The following is a 26,622-nucleotide window of genomic DNA, read 5'->3' on the forward strand; positions in this document are numbered from 1 at the left end:
GGAAAAACTGTGAAACCCCACCAAAAGCCTGCCATTAGGCGTGGCCCAAAGATGAGTTTCACCACAGTCCACTCTCAAATAAACGAATTGTTGAAAAAGAAAAATTCACACTGTTCCCACTAATAACATCGGATTATAATCTTCATCGTTAAACTGTGTTGGCCCTCTGTGTTGGCCCCTCTGTGTTGGCCCAATAAAGAGCATTACCGTAAAACTAGTCTAATATCTCATGATTTCAGCCAATGTTGGCCTCCGAAGAATCTAGGCTATTGAATAAAATATCTTTAATACATACTTTCTAGCATGTTGATTCTAACTTTTGACTAAGTAAGTGCACATTTACCTTATGACGATGTAGGTAGCACCTTCTTGCAACCGGAATTATAGTTGACATTGTACGATATCAATATCGTCATATCAAAGGCGTCTCTAACTCTGCACCGATAGGTATACAAAACCTAGATATTCTCAATTGTTTTCATATGACAACGGCAACAAATTTGCCCCCGTGATAATGCAGCGGCAGCAGATTTACGCAGACAGGTGGGGGTAAAGAGGATTGAAATCTAAGCATGAACCCACTTCGATCGTCGACTAAACAGGATAGAGATAAGTATAGCAATAGCTTTCTTTGTAAAGAAGACAGCTAAGAGTTGGATATGGAAAATTTGTTTATGGTTAACTCAGCAGAAAAACAATGGCCACTTTCGTACTGGAACATAAAGTGTTAAACATAAAGCAGATGATTGTCAAAGGGTGACAGGTCAGTGTATCATCTGCAGGAGGTTTGTTTTCATGTACAAGTCGTATGGGAACATACGCACTATTTCTTGGACTTCATATTGACGTGTGCAGGGTATGCAATGATTCCAGGACCGCGTGCTGCCTCGCTTCGACATGACTCAAGTAGTCATAGACGTGTGTCTCACCTACGTCTCTGTTTGAGTAACGCAAGTTATCAAAACAAAATGAAAACAATACAAGCAAAAACCATATGATAATGTAGTTAATCTACACGCACACACGACACTTCGATAGCAGCGAAGTATTTAGCTGACTCACAAAAGCAGGGACATAATATTTGCGCGCAGTACACAAATGAGCGTCGTAGGGTATTTGGTGTTGCCTAGAAAAGTTCCCACTCTCCAAGAAAATATAAGCGTACAAATAGAGTGGTAGAATAGATACGAAATAGGACTTATTAAGAAGCTTTCTATTTTTTGAAAAATCCTTTGCCTATCAATAAAGTGTTGACCGCGATAATATCGGACCGATAAATTTATAACAGTGTCTGTCCATAACTATGCAACTTGCTAAGTAATATCAGATTAAAATATTTAAAATACAATATGAGTTAACTTCACAATGCTCCCTATATTAGCGCGAAGGCTAGAAAGATGACGAACAGCCAAGAGGACACGTTAACTTGCAGCTTCGACAAAAACTCATGCTTCCATGTCACCTCTAAACGTTTACGACAGGAAACTTGGGCGCAAACACAATCGTTATTTTACGGTGTTTATGTTTACGCTAATACGACGACCCTGCATGAATATGTTTGCCCACGCCGATACTGTTGGACTTACCTTGCAAGTACGGTAAGAAGTTTTCACCCGCCTGCATCTCTATCTCCCATTGATGTAACCGCATTATTTTGTCGAAGCTACTGCTAGTCCATAGCTATCTGTCTAGAAAGCCTGGAAAAACCCCGCCTATATTCGCTCGTAACAGCTGCAAAAGTAATCTTGCCGATCAACCCCCTCGCCGCCCCGCCCGCCCCCATTGAATAGACGGCATGATGAGTCGATTGATAGCACTTACTACAGTCTTTCGCTACGCGTGTTACTTTTCGGAAACCCCACACATATACCGCACGAACTAGACACACCAGGAGTAAACAACATAGCCGAAACGTATTTTGTCTCGCAAGGTTGTTTACTAATATTGAAAGCGATAACGCTCAATTGATGCCTCTGCGCAAATCGACGTACTTCCATCTGCTAGCATTGAAACTTCGGTGCTAGCTATAGTAACTCACGGCCATCTGGAATTACCCCGTCCTATACACGTTCTAGAAACAGCTGGAGACAATCAATTGGCAAGTCCAGGCCACACAATCGTTGAGGTCAGAGATACACTGCACTCGAAACAATCAAGGCTCAAACTTTTATTGGTAAACAAAAACACGCTGGCTTGTTCGAACACAACCAGAGACTATTAAACAAGAATACAGTCAATTAAAACGGTAATCCAGATTGATATTATGTGCTGAATAATGCTTAGAATCAACTTCCCTCTGAGAGAATACAGAAATTGTGTTTTGCTCTTTCGCAGACGTCCGTCTTAGAGGCTCTAAAGTGTTTTCTAGCATTTAAAATCCATTGCGTTGCCGACGCCTGCAGATGCATAAACTAGTTCACAGCTAAATTTATCTAATGTTTATTTTTTTTTTTTTATCCGAGGGAACTCGGTAATGTTGCCATTATACCAAAATAGAGTACTGAATATTTCGTTACAAATTTTGTTAAAATAACAACGATCGCCGACAACTGGATAAAATTGTATGAAATAATTCCTCAAGTCAAAATCACTTGGCCATACGTGCGATCAATTACCACTTAATCCCCATAATGCGTTTACCCACGACTAACAGGTGTCGTGTCAACAAAACAGTCTAAGGTGTGACATTTACGCCAGTTCCTATTTCGCAGCTCGGTTTTTTCTATTCTTGTTCGCCCCCCTGTGGCAATATACTTATTAATCCCTCTTTTTCACTCGACACTCCCGTAAATTAACTGCACTCGTTTCACACTCCAAATTTGACAACTTTCCCATCGTCTGTATCCAGCGCGCGCTCGTCGTTTCAAATCTCATTTCTACCTTCCTCTGTCCTCCGCCACCCGGCCCACTGATCTGAGCACCCCTTTTCGCCATCACCCACTGCGCGCGGACCGCCCGTATCACCCGCACTTTAAACATCTCCAGCAAGATCAGCGTCGTTCGCCATGTTCTTCAAGAATCATCACCGTCACCATCATCGGCATCATCATCATCGTCATCGTCATCATCATCACTGGTAGCAGCGGCAGCAGCAGCAGCGGTACGATCGACACCGTCGTATCGTCTGGGCTGTGTCGACTGTGAGCGAGCGAGCGAGCGAGCAAAGAGCTGCCGTTGCGGCCGCCACCGTAGTGAAAAGACGGAAGGAGCTCCCTCCAGCCAGTCGAACATCGCCGCCACCGCGGCCGCTACAGCAAGTAAGCCGATAAACGAAAAAGAAGATCCGAGCAGATCTTACGCTTTGTTCTCTCCGGCTCTTCGGCACGACGGCAGGCAGGCAGGCAGGCAGGCAGGCAGGCAGGCAGGCAGACAGGCAAGCAAGCACGAGTCACTGGCTGAAGTAGGCAATAGACAAACGGACGACGAGCGAAAGCTAACGGCAGCAGTTAAGTTTTGCTTGTAGTGGCAGCAGTCGTACGTAACAATCGTAGCTTAATGTCCGTCTGCTGCTGCTGCTGCTGTTGCTGCTGCTGCTGCTGCTGCTGCTGTGGGTTTGATGTTGTGTCCCATTGCTCGTGCTGCAGGCCGGTATCTTTTTCTGTGATGATGAGTTTTGTGGCAGCCGCTGCCGCTGGTGCTGCTCGCCATCGATGAAGCGTCGGTGGTCACTACTTCTGCGACTGCAACGATAGCGACAACAACAAGCGATTCAAGCCGCTGTGAATGTGTGTGCGTGTGCTATAAGAAAAAGAAGTGGCTTATTCAGCGAAGCTGCCATCAGTTGTTGTTATGTAAAACGAAAACAGTTACATAATAATAATCATATTAGTAACAATAATTGTCATTCATTATATAGATATGATATTTGACGACGAGTGACACACAAGACATAATCAGAAGTGCCGTGCTATAGCCAAGTGCCGTTATCCTTTCGAGAAGAAGCGGTAGGAGAAACAGCGACGAAGACTTATTGAAGTGCGACCAAGTAAAGAAAAGGTGATATAATACTACTGTTGGTTGTCAAGTTATAATCGTTATCGCTATCGTACCCATTATCGGCATCGCTGCTTCTGTGTGATCAGTTTTTTTCGTCATCCCGGTGCCATTTTTGTCACTTGTGTGAGTATATATATACGCACATATATATTATACATATATGTGTATGTATATATATATATAAATACGCGTTCAGACGTGTGTGCGTGCGTGTAGCAAGCGCATAAGCAAAGCGATAGTCTGGTGGTAACTACAACTTCAATTATACGAGGCACGAGTACTAGCCAAACAGAAAAAGACTGTCAGTACATGGCTACGAAGTAGTTGTGCCTGTGTGTCAGTGAGAAGTGCCTGTTTTCCGGTAATTTCAGGCTCGTTTTCTCTTCGGTCTCCTGACCGGCCACACTAGAACGTTGGGTGCAAGTGGGATTTTGTCAACTGTGTCCTTGATTATTCTATGATGTGTAAGAACATGTGGAAACGTGAGCAGGTATTTGTGTGTGTCTAATGATCGATCATCGACAGCAACCGACTAACGCTCTAAAGGGTAAAGAATCGAACGAAAAAATGTAGGGTTTTTGTGTATATAGAGCAAGTGCCGGGCGCTAGTACCTTGTTGTGTTTGTTTGGTTGCCCGGCTTAAGGGTGAGGTCCTAGACGAGTTCAGTATGTGAAAAGCCAAGAATAACGTTAACTGTGAGCGTAGGCTCCGGACAGGTTTGAGTTTTCCCCACTCGTTTTCACTCCTAATCTTAGATGCAAAAATATAAGAAAAACCCGCTTTTACTTAAGTTGTACTTTGAATTAGAATATTACATGTGCTGGCTTGCGCCGTCCTTCGTAAAGCGATTTACTTCGTACTTAGTGGTGCTTGTGCTAAGTAACTGTGAGTGGACAAAATGAAAACCTCAATGGCTACCATTCAAACCTCTAAAAAACCGAACCACTTTTAGTCGGCTGCTGGCTCCATAGATTCATGTCATGTTATTTTTTGCTTTATCACAGGTTGTACGAGTATGATAGCTGGACAGTTTTCAAATCGAAGTGTTCCTCCACAGACCGTTATGTACCAAGCGGATTGTTGTTGTGTATAGCAAATACACGGTGTTGAGCGGCAGCGCGTACCGCGTCAGCCGTAATTGTGACGCTGGCGACGATTGACATTGTAAAAAACCTTTTCGGGCCTACGCATACGGCAACAAACTGGACGTTTCGTCGTCATCTTCATCGTCACCGTGATCCTCATCGTCATCGCCGTCGCCGTCGACGTCGTCGTCGTCGTCGCTGTCGTCATCGTCGTCCTCGTCGTTGTCGTGAGGCTTGCGGCACCTGTCTCAAAGAGGCAATACGCAAAACTGGAATGTGAGACTATAGCACTGAGAGTGGGTGTCTATCACGGGACTGATCTGCCCAGGTCTTCGAGAGTGGCGACGAAGGCTGAGTGTCAATGTTTCATGTTGGAGCAGGAAGCAACAACAGATAGAGACAGGCAGAATAAAAGCCGGAAAATAATTTAGAAGAATAAATGAGGCAAGCAAAAGAGCGCTTGCAGCAGACAAAGCTCAGGTGCCCTTGCTATCCGAGCACGTCTAACTACAGGTCTGTAGGCATAAGGCTACGATTGCTTTATGTGTGCATAGAGGCGGTTTTGATTTGCTGTGTAACTAGCTACTAGTCAGTCAGCCTTTGAAATAACCTCAGCTACAGGCAGCTTCGAGTTCTTCACGCAGAGAAAACTGCCATTAACATATTCTTCGTTCACGTGCATCTCGAACGAGATACTGTTGCTGTATTGCTTGTACCTTACATTGGTCCTTGTGGTACTCTGCGGTTTCTATCTGCTCTATGTAGTGCCGAAGGCCAGAAACTACGGCATATAGTCACTCAGCCTCACTTAGTGTCCGTAGCTTCGTTGCTGGCTAAGGGTTGTTTCGGCCATTGATGCATATACATGCATACATGTATATATGAGATCCTATAAGCCTGTGACAGGAATGCATGTACAACCGTCTCATATTGAATGCACACTACGGGCGCTGTACACCATCGATGCAAGTGAGGTTCGTGTCAGATCCTAGCGCACGAGCCGCACAGAGCCGTACCGTGGTCAAATTACTTAAGTGAGCGCCCACTGATACTGGCGCCAGGCGACGAAATGCGGAAAAAATAGCTGGGTGGTGCGAGGCAACCGAACAAATTATGAAAACATTATAACATACCGACTCACGTAGTATCATCAGATAAATGCGAGAATCTGTTCGGTTGGCAATATTAGTCGAAGAAAGGTTATTACGTTTCAACTATTTTTGTAAAAACGAGCACCATCAGCTGGGCCGACATACATTCCGAGCCTACAACATTTATGACATAATATGGTATAGCAGATGTGCATGGCTCGGAATTGCTCATTCCATCTATGTCCATTCCATTCGCTCATCAAATAGCATCACGACCGGCAGTGAACCGATGCTGGTTGTGTTACTGTCAGATCTGCACACTCCACAAAGGCGTGTAGGCCTAGACCAGATTGACGAATACGATCGTATGGAGCTGACGATAGTATTAGTTTCTTATTCATGAGGAGACATTGATGGTCAGAGCAACCGTCACGTTCATCGGGATGCCAACTATATTCTGCGGATTATGTTCGAGGTCTAAAGAAGCGGTCTCTAGTATACGATTTTATGAGTATGTGGATAGCCGTGCCTCTGAGTACCTCTGTTCCACTTCTTCGATCGTCCGTGCCGTCGGTCAGCACCGAATTGCTGCTAGAGACGATTCATCCAACTTCCGCTAGCTGGATCCTTGTTAAGGCTCCTCTCTACCCTCGCAGTATCGATACAAGCCGTTTTGTTTGCATCGGTAATAGCTGTCACTTAGAAATGGCCTTGTATCGGACCACGGCAGTGAGGTACTGTCCAGCCGACCATTGGAGCCCGGAAGATGCTCCACCTCGGCAGCACAACAACGGAGATCCACCGTACACTAAATGTGGAGGATTTTTCGTGCTGTGCAAATGAATAGTCATATTTATAGACAGAGGTACATAATCATACAAAGTATAATCACCGGCCAGAAAACAACAGCAGTACATTCTAGAAAATATAAAAGGTTTACGTTGTTCAAGTGCGGAAAAAAAACAGAATAGTCAAAAGCCGATGCAGGTCTCGCACGCACTTAACAAGTTAGTTATTGTTGTGCATTAGGACGATTCGACAGTATCGGTTGATTTGCGCCTAGCGCCTTTTACTACTAGTAGTTCGTTTTAAGTCAGAACGTTCAGATAGCGCATAAGTTATCCATCGTGACGATAGCGGGCGTTTGTTACACAACAACTTAGCACAGGCACAATACAGCCAGTGGAAAAGAGATAGTTCGGATGGTCACATGTAGCAGTTTACTACAATCCTGAACAAAAAAGCTTCAAAAGTAGTTCTCTCATTTGCCTGTAGTAATGAGTGAGGTCACGATGATAGTGCGCTTCCGCATGTTCAAGTTGCACCTAGTTTTTGGAATTACAAGCAATCATAAATCCTCTTCAATATCTCAAACTCTAGAATTAACAGAAAAAAAAAACATTGAGTTATCGCGATCGACTGGGCAGCCAAGCATCAGGTTGAAAGCAACTACGGATTATTACTTCATCGATGCATACCTGTGTGAATAAATGAAGTTTTTTATATTTGTTCGTTGCATAAGTTTGCAGCGGTTCTAATGAGTTCTATGAAGTTCTAATGAAAACCATTTTTGCCTGGACAACTTCAATCAATGGTCTATTGGCCATTGTTAACAGCGACTCTCGCTTATCGTTCGGGCAGCCTTTGAATTTCATTTTTGCATTAGTTGATGTATTTGCGATAAACTAATCGATATTTTGGATTTTTACACTTTTTTAAAACATAGAATTCTTCAAACTCCGTGAGTTTTGTCAAGAAAAATTTGATGGCAGCGAGGAACAAGGTTGGTTTTATAAGCTGAGTAAGGTAACATACCTCGGTATAACTTCAACAGCTTTTGGCAAGCGCCTAAAAAGTGTGAAGTCGGGCGTTGTCATGGCAAAGCCTGACTCCTTTCCTGTTGACCATAGTCGAGCGCTGTTTTTGAATACTAACACATGCGCTAAACACATGAGCCGTTCTTGGCAGTAGACTCAACTAACGGTTTGATTGTTTGAAAGAAGTTCATAGAAGACTACACCTATGTAATCCCATCGATATATCGTATCATTTTGCTTGAGTAGCGTTCAACGGTTCTTTTAACAGCGCTACCAAGCTATGACCATGATTTGTTCTGAGTGACGCTACCTTTCACTACCTACTTTATTCGATGGTGGTTGGTCGAATCATTAGGAACTCAGACATGTCTACTCGATGGACGTAATCGTTACTTTGACGCGACGATTTGAATGTTCCTCTATTTGCTACAAGCTGGCGAATGCCCAAATCCAGTAGGGCGAGAATTTCAGCGTCGTTACGTGTATTGTTTTCAACGCTGAAGTCACCACTTCAAAAACGAACAAAGTACTTCTTGACTGTGTGGTCAGCTGTCGTATTCGGTCCATGCACCATATCTTGGGTTACATTCAGTTTTCTTCATAAATAAAACTCCAACATCGGCTTTAAGTGCACTTTTAGCATCGCTGCCTTCGGGGGCTTGTGAAACCTGCAACGTACTATTAAATCAAGCGCAGCGCCAAAAGACAACCGGAAATAACCCTGCAAGTATAGAGAAGCAAAGTAATCTTTCTGAAAGCAAACTTTATTTGTGGACTTGAAATTTAAACCGATTAAAAATCTGAGAATGTCAAAACTTAACTTGCATATGAATTAGCAGCTGCAAGCGTGCCCATGCAATTTCGCTTTTCGCAGCGGTTCTTTTCACTCCTCGAAAGTTGTTCGACAGTCTCAGCGGCCTTTCAATGGTGTTCACCGTAACACTAGGCCTTCGGTGTTTTCCGTCCCTTCTACGGTCCGAATATGGCGACTTACTGGCAACAAATGTGGCCTGCCCCTAATGGAGATTTAGCCTCGTCCTGCGTCCTCTACAAACTAACAGAAATCGATTAAACAGACAACGCGACAGGTCACAACGTCTCGCTCGCACAGGTCCGGTGAGACGCAGATCGCGTTGTTACCACAAAATTATGAAAGATTAGGGCATCGGTCGGAAGCTGGGAACATATCTGCTAGCAGCTAGGGCTTTTATGCCGTAACCGAATCCGAACTAGCAGCTGTTTATTAAGTATATTTGGACCTAAAACAATATTATAGAGTAAATAAGTCCAATGAAAGTAATTTTCCATATATAGACTCATTGATCTGTCTTTTGACCTAGTAAAGCTGGTCTGGTAGCAGTCTTTTTTCTGCGGTTTACAATATTCTATATTTATCACTATTCACAGTGGGTTCTCTCTTGCTTCACGTTATCCGTGACTTACTCATTGCATCGAAATGCGCAACTTGGCAACATTATACTGCCTGCTCTTGATTTCGTATTGTCAAGCAAATGTATCTGCATTTATTTCTATATACATTTATACGGAGTATGTTAACAATCAAGCGGTGTTCAAATGGTAGCGAATATTCTTCGATATACTGGCTATAATTTTATTTTTTTTTTATGACAGGTCACATAAAAACAATTTGTAGAAGAATGCAAGTACGTCTAGTTTACCGTCCTTGTCTACACACGCTCACACACACACACACACACACACACACACTTACTCACACACACCCATAAAACAGCAGTTAGCGACTCCTTTCGGAGGATAGACGATACTCGTTTGTAATTGAACACACACAAGTAGATCGACACTTTTATCAACATCCACGATGTAATATGCGGCCATAATTAGCCTGCTTGTTACCTATTAGTTTTCTAACTGTTACAACCATCGCTACGTTCACCAGATTTGTTTTTTTTTTTTAAGCTGGCTATGTCCTTGCTTTTGTATGTATGATATAGTATATCTGATATGTATGACCATTGAATTGGTCGTCCGTATTTCTGGGCTGTCGTCGCTCTGCCTGCTGCTATGGCGAGACTGACACCCGGCCCTCGGTGCGGGCGAATAGCCGACCGACCAGAAGTACTGATGGGGTTGCAGGCGGGCAAAATCTACAAGGGCAGACAAAACACTGGTCCACTTGCTTTGCATCTTGGCAAAGGGTACGAACAGCGACAATATCTGTACCAACAGCTGGCCATTGGTCGCGGGTTGACTGATTCACGACAGATTAGCCCCTTCCATTTCCTGTAGTCAGCTAATATAACATCTGCAGCTTAACTGGCGGCAGTTGTGCTGATGCTGACAGCTGCTGTAAGATGTGTGGGCCAGCGCCCCCCGAGGAAATAGATTGCTTGTGGCGACTGAAAATGTTTGGCCGAGATGCTACCCCTCATCCCCAGCCCACGACTCAACGATGATTTAGTGGTCCAACAAGCGCCTACCTGCCCGCTCGCCCGTCCAACATCCGATTTAGCTTGTAGCGGATCTCCAGCGTGATGAACAGCAACAATATCTGGAAAAGAGTGATATGTTATTAGCTAGGCTCGAGTTATTGATTTCCATTAAGGTTTACCTTTATCTTTATATAATGTTGAAAATATACTAAACGAAGATGCGGATGTCAGTCTTTATTAAGGGCCGTTTATTTATTTTGTTTGTTGTGTTGTCAAGGTGTCATACATAACATGTTGAACGTCTGGATCTGGATTGTACCGTCCCTGCATAAATTGCCCGCAAATAGAATAACATTCTCCATGTCAGTATCTTGTGCATGACCTATCGGAGGTAGCCTTAGAAGGACGAATTTTTTTAACGCGATAAGCAAAACATCAAAGAGAAATAACCAACACACGAAATACGTTGATGTACCAAACTCTCCTGATTTTTTGGGTTAAGGTAGCCACTTGGCATTCATAACAATGAATGGCTAATCTACAGTGTACAGCGTTTAATCCTATTCTGCAACGCTGGACTAAATTTTGAAGCATTTACTATGAGGCAACAATGCGAAAGTTATTGAAAAGGTACGCTCCTCAGCTAACTGAGCAAAAGCAACGAAGAGATAATTATAAAGGGGCTAGACAGTGTTAGTAGTAGCCGTAAGTATTATTAAAACGCTAAAAAAGGTACTATTATCTATTAGGACTGTTGTAGTTTCGGCCTATTCGATCCGAATCATTATCTACGTGTATCTGTATAATGAAAAGTAATGGGGGTAGAAATTTGGCTGTATAGCTTGACGGTCTTTCTGGCTGTGTGAAAGATGGAAAACACATAAAAATTGCATCCGATTAGGTTAGGTTAGGTTAGGTCAGGTGTTTGGTGGCTTAGAGCCAGATTTTAGCATAATTCTTGTGGGAAGGTACCATGCGAGTTTCTGCCCGCTGTATATATAGCTGCGAATGCTAGCAGTAATCGAAGAAGCCCTACTCCTATATCAGTAGAAGTAATTACTGAACAAGAAATGCCTTATTTCATACGTGAACATATTGTCACTAATATGGACAAAGTATCGTTTTTTGTTTTATTAGAAGGCCAGCTATCGGTGAGTCTAATATAACGCCAAAAAAATGGCTCTTAAAGTCAACGGCCGTCCAACTTATCTAATTTTCAAGTTGCGTGGTTAAGAAAAGTTTGGCCTTAAAAGTGTAAATATTCCTTGTTCGTAACAGGTGCTCGCCTACATTATCATGATTATTGTTGTTGTTGTTGTTGTTGTTGTTTGGTCCGATTTGCCCCATTTACTGAAATGGTTTTCGTAAAATGGAAGACCCGTAAAAAAAAAAGCAAGTGATGATATTTACCAAAAACTGTAAAACCGGATCTTTTGACCGTAGTGAGCTCACGCTTCGGTAAAGACAGTTATTATTGAAAAGCTCATTGAAAGGTAAGTTGATTCGAGGAGCAAAATTGAAACTATGATAGCATCTACTAATAAAATATGGAGTCTTATCGTATTCTGCGCTCTGTTTAGCCTAACTTGTTGCTCGGATCAAGCAAGCGTAGTTGATACTGTTATTATTATTATTATTATTATCGATTTTTGCGCAGATCATGATAATATATTGATATGCTACGTTGAAACAAGTTTTGTATATTGAATATAAATAGGTCGTACACGAGCAAACCACATAAAAGTGATCCTGCTGAGAAGGGCTGCCCTTTCGTTTGTGGCAATTAGCGTTGCTAAAGAACTCTATCACCAGTGGAACGATTCCCTTCCCTAATCGTTTAAATCTTCCCGCCTGTGCCCCACATCCCAAATTGATATTTAAATATAAAAATAAATTAAAATTTTACGTTTCCTTTTCAACGCGTTAGCCTTGAGTGCGCTCTATCTATGCTGCCCATTTACCTGATAATCTGGCTGATAATTGTTACGATATAGAAATATTTCATTGAGCAAATCTCAGTGAATTCGGCTAATTCGTATAAGTCTGCGTTGACCTAACATGTACCCTCCTATCTGGACGCGTAGCTCCAAAAGCACGACCAACATCTATTCAGTCTTTAGTTTTCTATTTTTGTCCTAAGCTATTCCTACCACTCTAGTTTCCATGTACAGCGTAAATCATGCACATATTCAGCTAGAAACTAGCACTCTTCATCGAGCGATGAATGCTTTAAATTGGCGAATCAGCCATTTAACCACAACATGGCGTGTCAAGTGGGTTAGGGATACTGCGCGGCTAATGAATGCTACGTTCTTCACGAGGCTCGCCTCTGTCTTCGTTCGTATTGATTTTATAGTCAAATTTAGCAAGGTCAGCTTTGACCGGAATGCGCGCGTTGCGCGAGCGGTTCAAAATGGTCGGCGCTGCGACCATGCCTGTCGCTATGGCCGAAGCTGTCAAATCATACACGGTGTATCGGGGAATAGTTTTTACATCAATGTGTCCGTCAAGCGCTACTAGAGCGAATTGAACCCGTCTAGTCCACGTCGATTTTTATCGCTGAAAAAAGCCTCCTGGTAGGACAACCGACTGGTTGACAAGAAGAACTCTAGCCGCCCTTCTCAGCTATAGCCTCTGTCAATAAAAGTTGCGTCGCATGTATATATACATACATGCATGCAGGCTAAGATCGGTATTATCAAACTAAACATGTATACGGGCACAACATAATAATTATCTCACTTTCGCAACTCCGGCAACAGGAATGAAGGGGAGACGGCTTTGCTGGTCGAACGCGACCAATTCTTCAGTAGCAGGCATTAAGGCCAGACCTAGCAGAACTTCTAAAGCTGACTAATTAAAGAGATGCTGTTACTGCTGGTTTGTCGTGTTCATGAAACTGGTGGAGGTTATTTATTAAATATCTTCGTATCACAATGTTTTGTCTATAAGTTGTTGTCGGTAACAACGTCGCTGATAGCGTCACGACCGACGATCGTTTTGAATGTTCTGATTAGGATTCAGAAATCTAAGACGTGTTGAAGCTGACCTACTGCACCCGATGGCGCTGACACTTGGGAAATGTATTCCAGGCTGGCGGAAAAACTTAACAGTCCAACTTACACTTAAACGATAAATTATTCTCTATATAGTGAAGAAGACCTTGAACGAGTTTTTCGATACAAGCAAACGTCTGCGTGAACTCGTTATGTCTATGCTTCGTATTTTCAAGTGGTATGACATTGGCATATCTCCGCTTTATTGCGGTTTTTACCGAAATAAAAAACAGCCGACAACAGTAACGACACAGCAAGAAACGGGTCCCAGCTCAATCACTATCGTCATGCAAATGATGCTTTAGTCAATTATCTGGCAGTTATTTTCTCTATGTGTGCACAATGCAATACTTACGAACTACATAATTACCAGTTGACTGGTTTGCCGTAGCTTAATTGCCTCTCAGGGTGGTCCCGACTGTCGTTCACTCATTTCTTGCTAAGGTTCTTCGTCGTTTAATCTTCCATTGTCGCTGTTTAAACAAAACGAAAAATGCGACGAGTGCCAATTAAATCACTACGGTAACTCACGGTTAAAACAATATAAGCCATCAATCGCTCAACTATCTGGCATAGGCTTTCCTCATTCTTCAAGTCAGCTGTAGGAAGGATGCTAAGCATTGTAGCAGCTACGGTGGTGCGATAGATATAATAACGGTTCAGTCGCAAGTGAACGACAACAGAAAGCAGATGCAACAACCAGCTGATAAACGCTATTGCGTTTTCTGTAAAAGTACCCAGTGTTCTGTTGATCGCGCTTTTCGTTTGTAACGCGACGCCGTCGTGGTGACTACGCCCTTCGGACGCGTAGCTCCACTGTCAGATTTAAGTGGATATAAAAAAGATCACAATGGGAGCAGCAGTAGGCCGATATTTGCCGCTCTGCAGTGGCCGTTATCATTGCCACTGCTGCCACAGTAGGATCCTCATCTTCACGCTATGACAATTCAATCTGGACTGGCACGCTCGTGATCGAACAGACGGTTGGTCGGCGACAGCGTTTGCGGCAGATGTGGATGCGGACGCTATAGTGGCTCAGACCAAGTTCTTGGCATCAACGTATGCTTGCATCTACCTATGTACTCGTGTATCTGTCCATATACGGCGGCTTTTGGGGTGAGTCGTTGTGAGTTCCGGCCGCAGACTTACCCCCCCCGCTCTCCATTCGTTTGGCGGCTGGCTGCTTTTGGACGCTTTTATTTATAAGTTATTTTTCTTTTTCGGGTTTTGTCTTTTTTTTTTTTTTTCTGTAAAAAAGAACGCTAGCCAACGAATTGCGGAAACCTATGGAGACGGAAACGCTTTGTGTATGATGCTCTACTATGTATGTATGCATTCGGGGTTATGCCTGTGCACAAATTCTTGTGCAGCTCGCAGTAGATTACTTCTAATAGACCACAACGAGCGCCAATAGCAGCGGTGGCCGCTGAAGGCGTTTCACTATACAGTCCGCGATCGCCTGTCTAAATCGTTTGTTGTTATGCAAATACTCTCATTGCGGGCCTACTACACTGCCAGAAGCGGCGAAGAGTAACAGAAAGATGGCTTTGCGCCATTTCGAAACGATGAGAAAGTTGAATTAAACAATTTGTGTGATGTTTTCTTTTTACTGATTGTGTTGTGTTTGTTTTACATATACACACACAACTCGTGCACGGTATGTGTAGGTGATACTGTTGATCGATGCGGGCGCGTAGCAACAGAGCGTGTTATTAATGGTCCAGGGGTAAGGGTAGCTTTACGTGGGTGAATAAAATCGAATCATTGGAAATTAGGATTTCTTCTAAGCAACAGCGTAGCCTTGTTTGATCATCCAGTCGAGAGGTACGTTTGTTACCTGAAATTAATTGTTGAGTTTTTGGCTGTCCGCAGAGTCAAAAATATTGAGACGCAAAAAATTGCAGACGCGTTTTCATGCAATTCGTAGACGCGGACCCAATCTAACGGCGCGATGAAACGATTAAGCAGGTCATGCGATGAGCCCCTTTGATAATAATTTGAAGTACTAAACTAGGCGATTTAAAAAAAAGATGTGCTTATTATTCTGACTGCATAACACGATTTATCTTGACATATGTTACAAAACAGGTGCTAGGTGTTTGTTACAATTGTCAAAATGTTTGCGGTAGATGCGTGTTTATACAATGTGAAGTTCTTACCTCTTCTGTTTTATGTCCCACTACGTTTCCTCACAATAAAGATTTGGTTGCATTTCAAGCGCATCTTTTATCCCGCTCGCGACCCCATATAGCCGGCGGTAGCATTTCAGAATAACAATAAAAATTATTATTGTAATGTTATATTTTTAATCAAATGGCAGTACAAACATGCCCTGCCATAGTATATGTAGAGACTAGGTTGGTAATCAGCACGCCGCAGTCATCACGGTAAAAGGTCAACAAAATAGCTTTGTGCGCCAATGCTCCACAAAACGATGTCGTATAGGAGCACTCAGGCCTTCAGAATTTCATGGATGTACCCCCTGTAGACACACAGCCGTAGCGTCTTTCTTCGGCGCCGACTTTCCTTCGCGGTTCCTTCGCGTTCTCTGCTTAGCTTGACTCTTTCCAGCCATCTGCTGATGTCGGCCATCTTCGTTCATCTTATCGCCACCATTTCATCAGCTGCTGCTGCTGCTGCTGCTGCCGTCGCATCGTGTGCGTTGTGGCCGTTAGCGCCGGACAGAGTGGGTGGGGCTGCTCGCGATAGAGGAATGAACAGACGAACGAGTTTGCCAACCTATTGACCGCCGCAGAAAGCTCTATTCACAGCGCCCGGCAACGTTTTTTGTCCCGTAATCTCTTTCTCCCTCTCACTCGCAGCCGTTATCTCGGCGGTCCCGACTACGTGCGTTCAGTATATAACCTAACTTAATCATCGGTGCTTACCGACTCTATCCGATATACATACACGAAGGACAAAAGAGAAAACCGCAAAAATGGAAAAGCAGAGGAAAGGAAAAAAGGGGGAAAACTAGTTGCTGCTGCTGCTGCTGCTGCTGTATTATAACGTATAACGGATACAGAGGTTAATCATGATCACGGGTACTGAAAGAAGAGATTCCCCCAAGGCAGCCTTTTATAGTCATAATATTGGGACTTGTTAATGCATTATGATGATGCTACTGCAAACTGAAACAGTATTGTAGGATGCCATAGCATAGTTGGTGTTCTGGCAGGTCATAACATCCGACTGGGGTGTGCACCTCTCATCGTTTTGTGGGAATTCACGGAGTACGTAGCACCACTGTGCACGAGAAATCGAGCGTACACGTCTGTGATTATTTATCATGTATCTCTAGAGGTTTCTTTCTGCTGTCCTCTTCGCAGTTTCGTGATATTCTATTTTTGAATGTTGACGATCAGATTTTAGCCGATGTTAGGATTGTTACCAATGGGCCATGAGGAGTGATGGTGACAGAGAAAACGATGCATTCTCTATACAACGACAATGGCATGAGACGTCGCATAAGCTAGCGACTATTGTAGGTCTTTGATGAACTACGACAATGCGTAAAGTTGAGCCTATTGGCCTAGCTGGACCGAAAGAAGAGAGGACAAATAAGTAGAGAACTGCTGGTAGTACTAGCGTTGTTGAATAACAACGAAAACAGCAAAAATGTACGTAAACTAAAATCAAATCAGTTCGAGTAATAGGATTCATACGCTACATATGTTATATATATATGTATATATCTAACTACCGTTGAGCGTGAATGTATTGCTTATACCTGATTTCGTTAATGTGTTTGCTGGGCACATTTCACTGATCGATTCTGTACCTAAACTGTGCGTCTCATCCATAAAATTCAACCGTTTTGTAATAGCGTAGAAACAGAATGTGAAATTTTCCTACATATGACAATATGGAGTATCATCATGACTCAAACACAACTTGCAAAACATATCTAGGTCACGTTTTTACATTTGATTATTTAAATTTCGGGAAAAAATGATCTCATGCGAAAAGAAGTTGTCACTCATAAGAGTTGTAACAATCTGCGAAGGTCACCTCTGAGACCAGCTGAGAAAATCGACGAGTACGAATTAAGGAATATTGAATCGGTGAATAGGTTGCCATGGCTGCAGGTAGTTGAAAATGACAAAAGTAGCCCGGCCAGTTCAGGAACCCATAGCTAGTCCTGCACCAGTCGTCTACTTCTTTTAACTAGAAAAGCTTTTATGGCTTTGTGTTGAAACAGTGAACGTACTACGCTGAACTTGAACGAGTAGTTGCACTAAATTATGCAAAATTGATTAAACATAGAAAAACTTGGGACTAAACCGCTCGTTTATTCACAGTAGAGTAACATTTGTCGGGGAATCACACGGCTTCCTCCAGACCGACGTTCCTCGAGCCGCTAAAGATCGAAAGAGCAGACGAACAAGCCAAAATTCAGTATCCAGTTCACATAACGTATTCTTGTACAACTAACCAAATGCACGGTAAAAACGTACAGGCGATAATATTGTTGTTTACTATACATAGTCATGCGCTTTACTGACACATATTGTTCCGTATCGAAATGGTAAATAAAATTATTGCAACGAAAAAGGCTTCTCTCCAGACGATGTTTTCCGCAGGATGTTGATTTATAGGAACTTAAAGGTGTCCTGTTGAAGGGCTCAAGGGTTCCGAAGCATTCGTGACTTAACTAAATATGGGACTGGTACTAACTAAATGTCTGCGAAAGGGTAGACGACATTTCAGTTTGTCGCAGCAATGTCTCCACGCCATAAATGCATATTTCTGGTTTGTTTAATCCAGTGTTGCTTAGTGGCAAGCCGCAAAACTCGTTTTGCCATAGGTTGATGCCGCTCGCACAGTTATCCGAAACCCTTTTAGCTCTTTGGCCTATCATAGCATGATTTTTCCGACCTGCAAAAGGCCGTGAATGCTTGTTCGACGTTTGATAGCTAATACTGATTATTTGAGGAAACCAAATAATGTTCTACGATATTAAATTGAATACTAAAGTTTTGCCGAATAAACTATTTACCTGACCTATAGCAGAACTTACCTTACAATGTTGGATGGAGAATACATAACCCACTAAGCGTTTAATGAAAATTTAAAATGTTGTCAAAGTAAATCATATCTAAGTAAAATATTTGCTTTAAAACACACCCGTTCGAAACTGACAGTGTTTTTGAAGTACTTGAATTCAAGCATCAGGCTTACTTTGTGTTTTGCGATCGTTACAGATGGTTTGAGTGCGCCGCAGCCATCCGAAGTGAAGATCGAGTTCTCCTGCTAATTTAGTCAGCAAAAAGCCCACACCGACCCACAACCAGTTTGACCACTGATCTGTTTATGACCATTAATGGTTTACTGATGGTCGCTCTTGCTAAGCTGATCTGACTCTGCTCTGTACCCATGTTCAGTGCAATGCGGCGTCCTATGCAGTGTGGTCTGTAAGCGACTCCGGGATTTGTACCAGCTGCAGTGCCCTATACAAGTCCGTAACCATCGTGGTAGAAGGGTTAGCGAGGAACGCACCGTATGCTGTGTGGAGCAGGGTCATGATTGGCCAGCAGACGCCACGACCGCGTATCCCGCATCTCCTTGCACCTGATTCAGGACTCTCATCGTCAGCAGGACCTCCTGTCGCTCGACATTGGTCGGGACCACCCGTCAACGAAGCGGACCGGGTGTCGGTGGTGGCTATAGCCACATCGAACCAGCAGCTTGCTGGTGCTTTGAATTTTTTCATCCCCCCATACGATTGTGCCCCACGTGACGGCTGCTGTATTAGCTGTTGTTGAGGGGAAGCGCAAGACGTGGGTGGGCGGGGTGGGTAAGTACGTGGTAGTGGTAGGCGTGGCAAACATCTACCTCCGTGTTGGTGGTGATAACTAGGCTCAAGGCCGCGGCTGCGGTTCACACCAGCAGCTGCCGCCGGGACGAGCATGTCATCGTCGCATGCCTCTTCACACCGGAGACCCGGTGCGACGTCGCTGCTTCGGGAGCTGCGAGGCACGCTTCGGCTGCCGGCGACCGGGACCCGTAACAGCTACCATGTGTCGCTATCCGAGGAGCGCCATCAGGCCGCACAAACGACAGCTGCAGCGGCGGCAGCAGTTGCTAGTACTGCAGGTAGTGGCACAACAAGTGGTGCCGGAGCAGGCGATTCAAGGCCGGGAGATGGCACCGCCAGCGGTACGTCCGATCTACAACAGCAGCAGCAGCAGCAGATGGCCACCGTCGGTTCAGTTGCTTGTAAAGAACAACAGTTACAACACGGATCAGGAAATGGACATTTCAACAATAAAGCCACCACGACGGCGACGCTGCAGCAACACCTACTATCACATCTGCATCAGGAACAGCAACATCAAAATGGTTTCCCAAGTAAGGTAAGTTAATGATGAAGGCGAAACTAGCACACAAACAAATGAATCGGAATCGGAGAAAGGCTATAGGAAAAGAATACAATTGGCGAAAACTCACTGTGGAATCTTTTTCGAAAATTGGGGACTTTCTTATGAATGGACCGGCAAATAGTTCTGTTTTAGATGGAACGTTTGGCAATGGCAAACGGATAGTGCAACACATCCGTTATGGGCATGGGTATGGCAGGACATCTTTATACAAACAAAGCGCTGTTGGAGTCCGCTAGCCTTCTGGCCCTTATAGTTTTGCACTATACTATATGCATTCGATTCAGCGAATAAAACGAGAGACAACATAACCTGCATAACCAAGACCAATAAAGCCCAGGTTTGGTCGTCGTTCTTCTGGTTTCGATCGAGAAGGACAAAATGATCTAGAAAAAAAAAAAAGTATAAAGGCTTGGAACAGTGACGTTTTTACGGATCTCTTTGAAGATTGCTAAGAAGTCAGGAAATCTATCTATTATCGTTTCGCTATTGGTAAACTACTGCACTTCTTAGGAGCGTGCGGCTCGCACCTTGCACTACACGGAAAAAATCCGGCAGTTGTTAAGCCAGTAAAAGCCGCAGATAGCGAAATGAGCAGGTACATGAAGGGGTTGCTTTTCCACCTGCACCGTTTTCTCCTTCCTACCGGCCAGCCACCATGAACATGATCCAGTTTGTTTGCACATTCTTGAAAGGGTCGACATATAGAATAGACATTTTTGTGACGCAAGCACGATGCACGCAGTGCAAAAATCTCACGGGAAATAGAAGACTGCTAGCAGGCAGTTGGATCTCACCAATGACCAAGAATAGATGAAGTGTCTGTGCGACTGTCTTTTTTTTTTCGTTTATATAGACTCTTCTGCTACAGGACGTAGCAACGGTGAAAACTGTCACACAGAATGAGAAGAAATCGTAGGTTCTCTTGCCAGATAGCGTAAATTGCGGAGTTTATTGCGTTCCTGACCACAACAACGACAGTCAGCAAAACAGATGTCTTATTTGAACACTGCGACAATCGAAGTAGCACAGAAAGGCCGATGCCTTCAAAACCTTTCGCCATCACCTCAAACGTGTCTGTGCCTATCCGATATAGTCATCATTAAATTGTAAGGGAAAAGGGATGTATGCTTCCTGAATGGATTAATCGTTATGTTTGGATTGAGCCGTTGGCTCCCTAACCGATTACCAATCGCCTCTGTCATGTTATATAGAAGCTAAGCTACAAAACACATTGAATAAACCTGTGATTGATTTCGTGCTTCACTAAACACAACTATAATATCAAAGAAATATTTCATCTATAACAACCTACGGCAATAGTTTTGTAACCATATAGGCCTTATTTCTCCAGTATCTGTTTCGATGTTTGGCGATCCTGCGCCTTAAGGTCATACACCCTCGGTTTTAGGATAGAAAATGTTTGTGGATACTTATTACGGGAAGTCGATGGCTAGAAAAGATCTAATGACTAGGTCCGTATTGTGCGATTGGTCGGCTGCTACTGGATGTGTAGTTTCTTTAATAAAGAAGAAAGATCTTATACGTACCAGGTGTATCAGAGTAAGAGTACGAGCTAGTATGATGCAACTGCGCTGGCTAGCGAAATAGACAGCTCGAGGAACCTATGTAGCTACGACTAAACGACAACTAATGGACGTGTGAGACGGGATAATTCATAGTGCCAATTAGAGCTTAGGCGCTCACACGATAGCATACCTAGTGCCGAGACCGGACTTCAGTTATCCCGCTTGCTAAGAAACCCAGACTTTTGTTTCAATGCTACTGGTTACCGTCTGCTCCGCAAGAAAACGGAATCCCGAAACAAAGGCAGACGCGCCAGAAAGATACAGCGACGAAGGAAAACGGTGGAATGGTCTTTATGATAGTGGTATTGCTGTCGGCTTGATCGGCTCAAGGAATGACACCGTTGAGAGGTAATCGCTAAAAGGGGCGAACGGTGATGGTAGTAAGAGAATAATGCCGAGACGTCAGCCAGTGACGTCCATTTATTGAGGGTGTTTAGGTAGAGTAGCAAGAAGAAGAACTTAACTGAAAAAATCCCTTGTCGAAACTGGCAGGCCCTGGTGTTAGTTAGCACGCGTTTGCTGGCTACCCAACGAAGGTAATAGAAGGAGTTGCCTCAGAAATGATGGCCTTCGGAAAGTGGAATGTGTGTATAAAAGTATGTGCGTGATAATAGATTGTAGAGCAGGGTTTGAGAAAAAAGTAAATCTCGTCATTTGCTCGAAGTAGCTCTTATTTTCCAAGCCATTAGGGTCAAAAGTATATACGGTTATAATGGTCCAACTCCGTACTGCCTTCTAGTCGGCACTGAAAGATAAGCGTCTCTGAGTAACGTCCAGTGACATCTAAAGACACTTGTCTACAAATAGTTACTATGTCACAGAAATATTATGTAGCTTACAGTTAATTTTCTATGTACATTTTGTATGTATCTATGAAACAGAAATCGTTTTGGCCTTTGAAAGCTTTTTTTTGCGTAACGACGTAGCTAGACCTACTGCTACTAGCTAAGATTAGAGGTCTACCGCTGTTTGAAGCAAAACGTCAACCAGCATAGCGTAAGGCTTTTACTCCTATTTTTAGCCCACATACCCGGTCTGAGGTCGGCTAGGTTTAATTGACGAACGGTGCTGTTATGCCCATCTATTAGTATCACCTTCTAATGGTTTTCCACTTTATTGCGTACCGCTATGACCGTTGCCCAGTAACGCTTCACGTATTAGGAAACTTCAGAGAAGTTATGTGCAGGGACAGATTTGTTTTACGAGTGACACCAGAACAAATAGTGTCAGTCCTCGTTAACAGTCAACGACGATCGTCAACATCACGAACGAACCTACTTGTATCTGATACATGATTATTGTCATTATGGACTCATCTATAATCGAAATATGATTTAAACATAGATTTATCTCCTGGCTGAGATTGGGTGCGTCAGCCTCAGCCTGAAACGGACCGACGGAACGTCCTTTACCTACAGCGTGTAATATACAAGCAGAAGAAATGGTATCAGGGTAAGGCAGAAACAACCGCTACGCGCGGCCGAGTACGATATAAGAGCGCAGAGGAAAGACGACTCTTGGTGGAGTGTTGCGTCAAAGAAGAAAGAAGCTGTGCGATGAAGTCTGAATGATAAAAATTTATATACTTTTTCGCTCTCCGCAAGGCTTCTGGGTGATTTGATTTCTCTTTTTTTCCGTCGGCTGCGCAGCCGGCCATTGCAGACGCCTTTCTGATCATGTCATTATTTCGTTCAGCCCTGTACCTGGAAGAGACAGATTTCAGAGAAAGCAGGAAAGGAGCAAAAGCAAGAAACTCGGAAAAGATGCTGGCTCTTTTTGCTTGAGAGGAGAACAGAACCGCTGGTGGTTTTTACGCCCTGAGTGACCACCTCATGAAATAAACGCAGAACGGAATAATGGAGTATTATGAAATACTGAGGCACGGGCTGCACGGGTTTTTAAGGTCTAGTTATGGAAGCACTAGTGGCCGGAAAAGATGAGGTATATAGAAAGAATACGATCGGGACAAAGAGGGCGAAAAATGTTAAAAAATGGCCTAGCACGCAAAAATGGAACATGAAACTCACTGGCAAAACGACAAACAAGTTTCGACTTTCCGTTATATAGCACAGTAATATAGGCCAATAGTAGCGTCGTTGTGTTTAGAAACCGCGCGGTTGCTGCCGCCGTCCTGTTAGTCTCCGATGCTGGCAGTTCACACTGGTTCAAACAACGGATAAAGGCCAGTTTAGATCGAGGGATCTTTTCACCGCACCTGAAACTAGACGTACTTTACGATGGCGGAGGGCAGACGTGGAGGGGTGTGACCCTTATTAGAGTGGAATGGCCTCTAAGGATTCTCGAATGTCATGAAATAGTGGTAACGAAGCTGGGCATCCACATTAGGCGGTTTTGGTATTTTCAGAACCTGCCGTGTCGTCAGATTTCATTGCAGAACGTAGTTAATAACGAGAGCAATGCATTGAATGGCCATTCAAAACACAAAAGGAGCAGTTTGCTTTCAGTCAGAAGCGGAGTACAGTCGACTGAAATGGAACGAACGCACGCCATAGATGTGCGTTATAGACAACTGCTGATTTAACTGAAGCTTATCGCGAAGCAGCCTCCATCCCCCAGAAACAAGTCACGTCGTACGAAACCCTTGCTGCAACTACAAGACCAAGCTGCAAGGCTGTAAATACCATTAAGGGCCTGGTCTACGAAGTCGAAGGGAGCAATCGGTTGTCAGGTAAGCGATGACCGACTTATTGTGCTTGAGACGCTAGCGCTGCTAGAGTGGCTGCAAATAGTCGTAAAATAGAAGAAGGTACATAGCAGCCCGCATTCAAGAGTACACCATATACTACATAAGAACGAGTACTGTAAAAGCTAGTTCGTCACTTGGGCTTGGGCTATTAACTAGTCAAGAGAATTAGCTGTCAATGAATGAGGGTCATCGTATCCTCCCGTAGCCCAAGACCGTTCATCTGATTTTGTCAGCTGACCGGTGTAGCCGGCTTGAGCAAGCATGTATTCAAGCAGTTCGTTCATTTATCCATTTTGTCCTTCTGCTGGCTAAATCAAACCGACAATTGAATTGAAATGACAGTAGCATTTCCCCAGGCTATGTGCCTATCTCCCTGACGTGGTAGCATAGCTACTACTGTGTGTGTAACGAGGTTGCGGACCGAAATGTGAGACAGGCATACGAAGGCCGCTAAAAATAGCAGGCTTCTGGTGGCTGACACAAAAAAGCCACAAGCCATAGGCAGGTAACGCAACGCTGCGTAAGTAAACGGTAGCCCAGCCAATAGCAAACGGACCCTAACGGGAGCTTATGGTGAGTAGGGCAGGACACAAAGACAAGCTGAATCGAGTTTTAGTTGCAATAGTTGTCTGCCTTTTCATTCTAGAACCGCTGTCACTGAACGTCTTCCGTGCTGCTCGTTAAGAACGTGGCTAGCATAGCAGTTACGAAAACCGTTGGTAAGAAATGCTGGACGGAGCAGGTCTAAGTAGGTGAAACGGATTCGATGCAAGTCTATCTGCAGGACAGAAAAAAAACATATTTCATGAAGGCGTGCAAGGAACGACGATTATTAAGCTCTTGCCCACAGCTGAGCCATGCTGAGATCATAACGACGACTGACTTCGGGTTATGTGCTACCCAGAACGACAACTGTAAATAACAGGCTGTATTAAAAAAGAGATAATGTACGTCATGTACAATTAAGGTTGTCTAGGCTACCTCATCGTCTGAAAAGCGAAAAAGGTAAATACACTTTTTTTGACACTAGGATTCTCTGATATATAACACGATTTTTCGTTTAAAAGTTGATGGCGCGGCATTGCTAAGTTTAACCTAAAATAAAATTCAACTACTCGTCTCAATTTTTCCATCTCAATGAATATTAGTGTGAAATTTATGTAAAGCTTTGCGATGCCTTTGCAGAGGCGATGTGGTATACGGCTGCAGAGCCGTTGGGTAAACGGCGACTATCAAATAAAGAAGCTTAACTAACAATGTATCATTGGTGTCTTTATCATAAAAGACGCCTCGGACTTAGTATAGATGAGACGACTCGTGTCGTCTTTATTCTTCCTCCTACAATATTGGACCTATTCATTAATAGTAACACGCCAATAAAGGTCGTTTTGTGGAGTAGTGAAAATCAAGTTTCTCTAGCTATATATATATATATATCAGTGTTCACAATAGATCCTTGACGCAAGACTAGGCCAATTTAGGCTAAGTAAGGCTCTTACCTACGCTTTAATCTATATACTACTTAATGGAAAAGCGAACTTATTTTCAAAAAGCAGTGCGAATCGTTAAGTGTACACCTCTAGAATTCAGGCAGACGGAATACGGCACTTATTAGATCCGTAGAACCAATATGTCGTAATAGATTGCAGCTAGATATAAGAGGAAATTTTTCATTCACAGAATTTCATTATGGAATTTAAAGGAACGTATATATATATATATAGCCACGTCAATGATTCTCTATTAGATAGACTGTGTCTAATCTGTTAGCTGCAGATGCTTCATTAAAAAAATTGGAATTTTGCACCCGACGTAAAATGCGTTGCTTTTGTCGGGGGTTTTACCAAATATGTTTACATGTTACGTTTTGAAAATTACCGCTAACCGCGATAAATCTAAACTGCAACTTAGTCCGGCCCCAAGTAATCGAACCATAACGAACAAATCACTGTTCTTTATCTAACTTCACTGGCTGTAAACTGTAAATAATAATTCCTTAAACCAATTTTTCTTCCTGCATAGTGCGGCCTGGCATAGTCTTTCGTTCATTGTTGTGTCTACAATTTTAACACAGTCACATAAAGTTGGTAGAAGCGGCAATTTTCCCGGAGAAATGCTCAAATTTGCATACATTTTCTCAGTATATTAGATTCTTTTGGATAGTACAGCCCAATCCCCATAAACGTTAACCATAGTTTGAGGCGTTATTCTCTACTCATTGACAGGACCTTATCCCGTTACCTGCTTTTCAATTTTCAGCTTTTCTATTGAAACCAGGCCGATGTAAAATCAAATCAACAGTTCAACGAAGTTTCTTCATCTTCACACATGCGCGGACATACACTTTTTGCACAATGCATCAGTAGTTCTTAGTAAGCAATCTGCTCGCGGCTTGAGCCAATAGGTAACGTCTCGTTCAACGGGAGATCGTCGGAAATGCATTTATGTACTGCGGCCTGAACGCCAACGCGGATTTTGCTTAAGTGTGG

The 26,622-nt window shown here is 43.4% G+C and overlaps 2 protein-coding genes across 5 annotated transcripts in view; one reads left to right on the forward strand and one right to left on the reverse strand.

The window, feature by feature from the left end:
• Positions 1–653: 653 nt before the first annotated feature.
• Positions 654–26,622, reverse strand: part of LOC111245917 (uncharacterized) — a 140,967-nt gene continuing 114,998 nt past the window's right edge. The window contains exons 4-7 of one of the 2 annotated variants that reach the window (XM_086978881.1): positions 10,450–10,520; positions 5,067–5,325; positions 1,587–3,680; positions 654–937 (exon numbers count right to left, since the gene is read on the reverse strand). In XM_086978881.1, the coding sequence (XP_086835007.1) occupies positions 5,181–5,325; positions 10,450–10,520 (216 nt within the window). In that variant the 3' untranslated portion in view covers positions 654–937; positions 1,587–3,680; positions 5,067–5,180. Of the gene's footprint in view, positions 938–1,586; positions 5,326–10,449; positions 10,521–26,622 lie in introns of both variants that reach the window. The other variant, XM_086978884.1, reaches the window with a different exon arrangement.
• The window catches only part of Ptpmeg (protein tyrosine phosphatase Meg), a 57,528-nt gene continuing 36,270 nt past the window's right edge, over positions 5,365–26,622 (forward strand). Inside the window, exons 1-2 of one of the 3 annotated variants that reach the window (XM_086978859.1) lie at positions 5,365–5,595; positions 18,662–19,813. In XM_086978859.1, coding sequence (XP_086834985.1) covers positions 19,367–19,813 — 447 coding nt within the window. In that variant the 5' untranslated portion in view covers positions 5,365–5,595; positions 18,662–19,366. Of the gene's footprint in view, positions 5,596–18,661; positions 19,814–26,622 lie in introns of those variants that run through there. The other 2 variants (XM_086978860.1, XM_086978862.1) reach the window with 2 other exon arrangements.

This window comes from Varroa destructor, unplaced genomic scaffold (genome assembly GCF_002443255.2).
Source record: "Varroa destructor unplaced genomic scaffold, Vdes_3.0 BEIS01000002.1, whole genome shotgun sequence".
In the NCBI taxonomy this organism is placed as follows: Eukaryota; Metazoa; Arthropoda; class Arachnida; order Mesostigmata; family Varroidae; genus Varroa; species Varroa destructor.